At 41.3% G+C, this 8,210-nt stretch overlaps 1 protein-coding gene across 1 annotated transcript in view; it reads right to left on the bottom strand.

Annotated features, from left to right (window-relative positions):
* The window catches only part of ACO1 (aconitase 1), a 25,230-nt gene that overhangs the window by 9,188 nt on the left and 7,832 nt on the right, over positions 1–8,210 (bottom strand). Inside the window, exons 6-10 of the mRNA XM_010171329.1 lie at positions 6,716–6,855; positions 5,520–5,691; positions 4,953–5,053; positions 3,801–3,917; positions 2,423–2,582 (exon numbers count right to left, since the gene is read on the bottom strand). Coding sequence (XP_010169631.1) covers positions 2,423–2,582; positions 3,801–3,917; positions 4,953–5,053; positions 5,520–5,691; positions 6,716–6,855 — 690 coding nt within the window. The remainder of the gene's footprint in view (positions 1–2,422; positions 2,583–3,800; positions 3,918–4,952; positions 5,054–5,519; positions 5,692–6,715; positions 6,856–8,210) is intronic.

The following is an 8,210-nucleotide window of genomic DNA, read 5'->3' as shown; positions in this document are numbered from 1 at the left end:
TGTTAGACATGAGTTGGAGGCTTCCACTTTTAAGTGTGGTAAGAAAAGGCCTACACCAATAGGTTTGGAGGCCTACAGGTAGATAATGTGAATTTAAGAAAGCAATCATCTTCCTGAAATTGCTGAGGCTCCTCAGCTGTCAGAGCAAGCTGTGGAAACTGGAGAACTTCAGTACTTTTGAACATGTAGCCATAAACAAATTAGCATCCTAGGACTTGAGAGCCTGACAGCCTGATTGAAAGTGTTGGCTTCTGCCAATACCAGTTCTGAAAAGAATGCAAAGTCAAACTGCAAAACCTGGCAAGGACATGCCAGAACTTAAGATGCTTTGAGCAACCTGAATCCATCACTTTTGTAAAGTCAGATTAGGCTGTCAAGGCTACTAAAGCATACACTCACTAGCCCTGCAGACACACAGCCCCTGCACATCACTTCGTGTGCAGGATATGCAGTGGTAGTTTAATACAACTATTTAATACAACTATCATATTTTTGATTTCTTTTAGCTTGGCTACTTAGTCTGGGAGCACCATATGTTTTATTTACTTTCATTTCAAACCTTACTCTGAAAGCCAAATTATCACGTTTCTTGTGGGTATTTTGGAGGTTCTCAACATTGTAGTGCATAAAAAGTTACCAGAGACTAACAGAATTACTTCTTCCCTCCTTGACGAGGTCAGAGCATAAGCACCGCTGTACAGAAAGTCGACAAAGGTAAGAGACCCCACAAAATCTGAGGGCGTACACTGAGATCCTTAGTGCTACGTTCTGCAGGCTGCTGTGCATTATGCAGTACTGACAGTGTTCAAAGTACCAACTTCACTTGTATCTGCAGAGCATTCTACACTGTAAACCCACAGAACTATTAAGCAGAGCAGGCTGAAAGATCAGCATCCCCACTGCCACAGAGAGAGTTAAAAATGTATGCCATTAGCCTTGGAGCCAAACATTTGAGGAAACTATCCTAAGCAGGTGGCACAAACAAGGGATACACCCACCTACAACTAAGGGAATAGGACAGAGCAAAGATTGTCTCAAAGAAACCTGCTTCCTGATTCTTGGAAGAAAGAAATACAGCTCTGTTTCTGTGATCATGATCAGGAGAAAAGAAGTATGCTGATTTGGCTGTCCTGTCAGGGGCAAGCAAACTGGGAGACTCTGTTCAATTCAGTTCCTCTCAAAGGGGTAAGAAATAGAGTGGGTCTCTCCTCTGCTACTCTTTCCACCCCACATCCTGGTTTATGATGGACTTTGTTCCTGTTGCTAGGAATTAGAGGACCTTTTGTGTCTGGGATGGGGGTGAGCTGCCAGTACTGTAGGGTACCCAAAGAAAGATGCTAGCGCAAGAACAGGTGGCAAATACCACACTGACAAACTAAACACAAAGTGATTGTTCTCAGAGGTTGTCCACAAGCCAAGATCTTCCCAGCACCACAAAGGAGACAAATTAGGTGACTTCAACCAATAAGTAATCCTCCCTGATCAAGGGCCTTTGCACTGCCCCTTGCACATCCCTTCCAACCTTTGCAGAAAACAAGCCTGCATCCTATGAACAGTCTGACAGACTAGGAAGCCCTAATACAGTCATGATCTTACAGTGATAGATAATGTCTAGGTATATGTTTGTGGAGGAGAGAAAGAAATATGTGAACATGTACCCAAGCACCAGAGAAAGAGGGCTGAACTGGGCTAGTATAGACTAAACCCTTTGAGTTGACTCTCTTCATTCATATTGTATTGCTGGAAGCAGACATTTGGAATGAGAACTTTTCTGCCTGGACTAATCAGGTTAAAAATGAACTATCTCCTGACCTGAAATTTAACACAACCAACCCAGACTAATCATTTTGTAGTATTTGGATGGTGACAAGCAAGAAAGTGGGGGACACAAAGCCCACCTCCAACCAGTTACTGGATGCCGTTAAGATGTAAATTACAAGGCTCTGAAAAATGGCAATCCCAGAGAACACAATTTTCCTCCTCTACTCACTCCCCACATGCCCTCAGACTCTTGCTGTAACAACTCGATACACTTCTAGTTAAATGTGCGGTTTGTACTCTGCTGCCAGATCAGACCACATTCAGACTTACACCCAGAGACTGTTCTGACTTTTGACAGCCTCTTCTCAGCTCTATCTAACAGCTTCCGTGCATCTGAACAAGTGTCAGACGTGCTGGTTAAGTCAGTTCCAGCTTCCCCTGTAGAGAGACAGTGCAGGAAAAATACCTTTTCTTCAACCCATGTTGCTAGCTACCATTTCCACAATTCCCTCTGCTACCCTTAGGGACTAAGCTCAGTTTTAGCACTCCAAATGACAAAACCAGCACTGTGCATGTAGAATTACATCAGTGCTGTATTTGTCTTTAGGACACACAGCCAGAGCCATAGAGAAACTACTGCACATTTAGCAAATCAACTTACCTGCTCCCAACATAACTGAGGGGTTGCTGGTGTTTGTACAGCTTGTAATGGCAGCAATCACTACTGAACCATGACCAAGCTCGAAGTCACAGTCCTCAAAATTAAATTTGACTACACTGTTGTGTCGGTCTGGGGCAATTTGGAATCCCTTGAACCCTTGCTGTAAGAGAAGAAAGTAAGAATCAGAAGGATGTGGTTAACATTAAGTATTTTGAACAGAAATTAGTATGGGCTGGGAACTTCATTAATGAGAAGCATCTGCCAGTCACATCTGTGCTTGCACTTTAACATCTGGTGGTAAAGGCTTACATCTCCAGTCAAAGTGGTGGACAAAATTTATTTTTCTGGGGTCTGTCCTATTCTCTGTTTACTGGTAAAAGGGGCAGCCTTTGCAGTAAAATGTGTTTGTGTTTTGTTCCTGCAAAATGTATCCTATCCTTCTTCAGATTGCTCAGATGCTTCTTGCTCCCATACACCCTAGATTTCTCACCACATAACGTCTTGTTACACAATCTAGTCCTGAGATTTTACCCATAACATGTAAGATTTTAAAGCTGTGAATATCCAGCAGCTCAAACTTACACTAAGAGTTGACCTGAGAGGCAAAAGCCTGACAGTTGAAAAAAAAACAAAGAGCAAGAAGGCACTGTTCACACCATGAAAAATTACACTGAGATCTGAAAGCATAAGGCATTTAATGGAGTTTGGAACACGTAACAAACCAAGAATTGCTGGGAGTTGCTGTAGTTCAAGTTTCTTGATTTACATCATGAGCCTTTAACAAGGGCAATTACCATATGAGGTGAGGATTCAAACTAATTTTTGAAATTTAAGTGTCTGGGCATTTTAATTCAAATTACAATCTTGCTCTTCTTCCACTTGTGACTAGATGATGTCTTTACCACCAACATCAAAGAGTCATGGAGATGCATGCAGTTCTGATCTGCTAAATAGATTCAGAACTGAATGCAAAACTACGTCGTGGAGCTCAGAGCACAACCTGCTTGGAAAGCTGAAGAACTGAGTAGTTAGCACTGAGCTCAGTGCAGTAGCTACTTGGTCCACCCTAACACTCATTGTGGGTAGTTCAGAAAGCCCTAGTGTATGTCAAAACCACGTTAGGCCTAAGATTGATCTAAAATCAGAAAGAACTAATACTTCAATAGGACATGAACACCTTCATGTGAGAGAAGTATCACCCCAATTTTAAACAACCCATCGCTGATACCATCTTCTAAACTGCATTCAAACATCAACATTTACTTTTCAACAGGTAAAAAAACAACACACAAGCTAACCCCAGAATGTAGCTCCTGAATACTAGACAACTTACAGAAGCACGTGCTAGTTTGTATGCCCAAATGTTCCTAGCCCCTACCTTGGCTCCCAGACAAGTCTCAAAGTCCTTTTTCATATCTGACACAGCAACTTTGTCCTGAGGTCTTTTTGGTCCACTGCAGCAAGGCACAACAGTATGGAGATCCAACTCAACAACCTATTCAGCAACAGGAACAGAGAGCAGTTCAGCACTGTATGCCAAGTTGAAGCCAGTTAAGCCACAGGTATGCTTACCTCTGCTGTTGAACCTCTGCACATCTTTATGGCTGCTTGCAGAAATTATCAAACACATATGAGAAGGGAAAGGTCAAAAGAAAAGGAACAGTTCTACTTTTAGACCCTGCCAGCTCCCAGGTATGGCTCTCAAAAGTACTCCGGTTATTGAAAACCCCAGGTGTGACTAAAGCATCTAAACATTATACATGATTTTGAGAATTACATCCTTTCACATGCTAGTAGCAAGGTCCTCTTCAGAAAACAATGATGTGAAGAAATGCCGGTACTGGCACAAACCAAAGCAGACTATTCACCCTGGCCTTGGGGAAAACGTTCAGTCTATTATGAAACAGAGATAATATTTTTCTGTTCCTCACCCATGTTTCAACTTTGTTTACATAGCGTGCTGCATCTTTCTGTAGTTACAAAGGTTTTTGAATAATCATGCAAACCTGAACATAAGTTACAAGATAAATTCTTCCTGTAGAGAAAACTGGGAATATTTTTGAGTTTCCTCGACAGAGAGCAAGATCTTGATTTTTCTGCATAGGAAATGGCCTGTGTGGACTGCGGTTACCACACAGAGCTTCTCAGTGTTCTGATTCACACAGTAAAATAAGTTGCTAAACAGAAGAAGGGTAAAACTGGGACAAGGCTTACGCAGACAACATCCGCACTATTTTCATAGCTGTATCTGACTCTGCACTGGACTTCTTAAAACTACATGGATCAAACTGCAGAATCTGCACCAGTTAGAGCTACGTGAAAGCCAATCTATACCTATGCCCAAGTTTTCACATCTGGAGAACCAGCTGACTCATTCCACTGCACCCTAAGTTGAGACAGCTATGTGGACCAAGCCAAAGGATAAGGAGTCCCTTGACTGTTTCTTACTTTCTGCGAAGGACAGACAACTGTCACACTAAAATAGGGTAAGACATAAAGCAAGGAGCCAGAAGACAGAGTAGTTTCTAACCTGTGTGAAGTCTGGATCCTGAGAGGAGTTCTTGAAATCTCTTAGCATTCCCACAGCCTCAAGATATTTTTTTGTGCACATAACTTTCTCTTTATCACGGCCTAAGGTGAAAGCCAGACACAGCAAAAACAAAATGCAAATGAAAGTGAGGAACTACTATATGACTAGGAAAAAAGCGTAACAGGCTATTTCATTATCCACACTGTACATCACACTGCAAGACCCTTTCAGCACAAGTACTGGAGACGCACTAGAAATGAAGTGATTGAGCAGACTTAGTGGCTTTTGCAAACAAAAACTTAGGTTCCTGCTTCTGACATCCAGAAAAGCTAGGTTCGGGAAGGGCTAAGCAGGCAATTAGCTGCAAAATGATCTAAAACTTGGCTTTTTCTAAGCATGGACCCCAAGAGCAATAAACAGCCTGAATAAGAAAGCACAGATTAAAAAAAAAAGCACTCAATCTCAGAAGGCTCCACCTGATTCAACCCCATTGCTCACTACACCATACAGCCCTGCAGTCCTTGCTTTCAATTACACCTGTAATTTGTGATCTCTTCTTACACTCACCAGTTTGTATGAGGTACCCAATGCTAATATCATCCACTGGGAAATAGGCAGCTGTTGCTCCGTACTCTGGACACATATTGGCAATAGTGGCTCGGTCAGCAATTGACAGCTGGGCTACACCAGGACCAAAAAACTCCACGAATTTACCCACGACTCCAACTTGGCGAAGGTGCTGTTGTAAAAATACAGTGCTTGTGTCATTGCTAGGTGCCAAATTACCTGGGCATGTATGTTATAAAATCCAGTTTTTTACTTCAGATAAACCTTTCTGGAAGGTTTCTATAGCCATCTGAAACCAGGAAGCTTTGGTAAACTAAATCACAAAGATGAGGACATAGAGACATAGAACTTCAATTATAAGGTGCAACAAAGAGAAGTATTCCTTCTAAACTTGCTCTTACTCTCATATAAACTAGAGTCTATCTTAGAATAACTGTATTTTTGCCACCATTATGTTCTAAAGAGAGAACAGAGTGGGGTCTTTAGTCAGCAAACCCAGGAAAGTGGGGAAAACAGGAAGAGCCAACTGCACAAGTACATGAATCAAACTGTAAACGACTGAACACACACAAGATCTGGATGAACTCATAAAAATACCTTGGCTTTTCCCATTTGGAGGTTCCCTCTAGAGACAGCGTTCCATGATGAACATGGGTACCACATTTCTGATCTCCAACATTAATGCTGACCCAGTAATACTCTTCATTCAGTCACAATCCACACAGTGAATAAACATATTATGAACATATGGCATGTGAGCCAAACATTTGCAGGATCAAAGAAATTACACTGTAGCACTAACTGTGTCTTCAGGTTTTACATTGCCTTATTTTAAGTGGGGACTTCAAAAAAAGAAAGTAATCGTGTTTCTTTTGAGGTGGTAGAGATCTCAACAAGATCCTTTTACAAGCACTGCTGTTCCAAAACAGGTCTGTACATAAGGATTTGAACAGGCCATGAGATATCAGCTCTCTGTTCTATTTTGTCTGTCTTCTGGGAAACAGACTTGCCTAGCAAATTTGCAGTTGTCCTTGGGCAGCTGACTCCAACCCATACAGAGCAATAAAGCTTAAAAAAAGTCCAAAATGACTATATGGAAGCACATACAGGGCTCCAAAGCATGCAGTACAGTGGCTCTGTCCTACAGAACACACACAGCTTCCATCAGTACTGGCAAAACAGCAGATGTTCATTACCTTGGTAATGGTGAGCACAATGTCAGTGGATGTTACCAGTGGCTGAGGGTTTCCTAGCAGCTTATAGCCAACCACCTCAGGAAGCACCATGCTGATTGGCTGGCCCAACATCACTGCTTCTGCTTCAATGCCACCGACACCTGTAGGCAACAGGAGTATACAATCCAACCATGCAGAGAGATAATAATGTGTCAAAGATAAATCCATGAAGTACAACTGACTGATGATTACTCAGTTTCAGTGGAACTGAATTGCAAAAGGGGAGAGGAGGCAGACAGCCAGAGGCTTAGCCTTCTTCTAAGAGGCACACCTCATCTTGCTTCAGTTTCTGCACTGCTGGGCTTTTTAATTTCTTTATGTTTCATACTTTCACCCTTGTTCCTCAGCCATTAGATAGGATATTATGTAAATCTCAGGAACTTACTCTACTTGGCTTTTACAATAACAGATGGAGAAGTTTTGTTTAATGAATTAAAGATGCAATGCATAAACAAAGAATGACTGATAGGGCATTGAACACGGTGTGCTGTGAGTGAAATGGATGCAGACCATGACTACTGGTCACCAAACAAAAACTGAAAAGTTACTTTGAAGGAAGGAAAAATACTAGAGTCAAAAGTATAGACTGTTCTAAAGAATACTAATAGAAAAGCTATTTGTTAAGACAAAAGTATCTTCCTTATGTCTATTAAGTTTCAACAAAGCTTGGGTATGTGCAGGTGGGAACCTTTGTGGAAGTACACCTTCAGTATTAGAGGAATGCAATTACAGTGACTATTTCATTTTGCTCATTTAATAAGGTAAAGTATCCTGATGCCATAGTCATATGAAATCTAAAAAAACACATTACGTTTACGTTTACTAGCAATTTGGCATTAGGCAGCAGTTTTACAACTTTTTACCTGTAGAAAGTCCCTCTCATGTTTATCTTCCACTTTCAAACCTCCTTCTACATTTTCTTTAGCTTAATTAATACTGAGCTAAAACAAACTGCCTCTAATAGTTGCTTATATGTGCCAAACCACTACTGCTATCCTTTTCCCCACTTAATCTCATAATGGTTCTGAAAAATAATTTCCAATTTATTTTATGCTAAATTATACACTCATATTAATTAAAAAGAATTCTGTGACAGATCCAATCATGTGACTCCTTTCACTAGGTGCAGAATCATTTGTAAACAGTCAAGTTAGTTGACATGACTGATGGGCTACCACACCATAGACAGACATGAAGCAAGCTCAGCATTACCAGCCACTAGCACAAAATGCTGGATCCAAGAGTGTGCACTTTGAGCACATATGTTATTGACTATGCCCAGCCATACTTCTCAAATTCTGGATTAAAATGAGGCTAAGTTTACAGACGCACTCTTCTAAGCAGCTAGTGGTGTTGTGACATCATCCAAATGATGGCCCCCTGTGAAAGATGCAACCAACTACAGAATAAGAGACACCCCTCATCCCAAAGATGCCACAGCTTTAAATGAAGTGGA

Source organism: Antrostomus carolinensis, unplaced genomic scaffold (assembly GCF_000700745.2).
Source record: "Antrostomus carolinensis isolate BGI_N321 unplaced genomic scaffold, ASM70074v2 scaffold24387, whole genome shotgun sequence".
Classification (NCBI taxonomy): domain Eukaryota; kingdom Metazoa; phylum Chordata; class Aves; order Caprimulgiformes; family Caprimulgidae; genus Antrostomus; species Antrostomus carolinensis.
The sequence above is the reverse complement of the archived record's forward strand: the minus strand, read 5'-3'. Positions and strand labels throughout refer to the sequence as shown.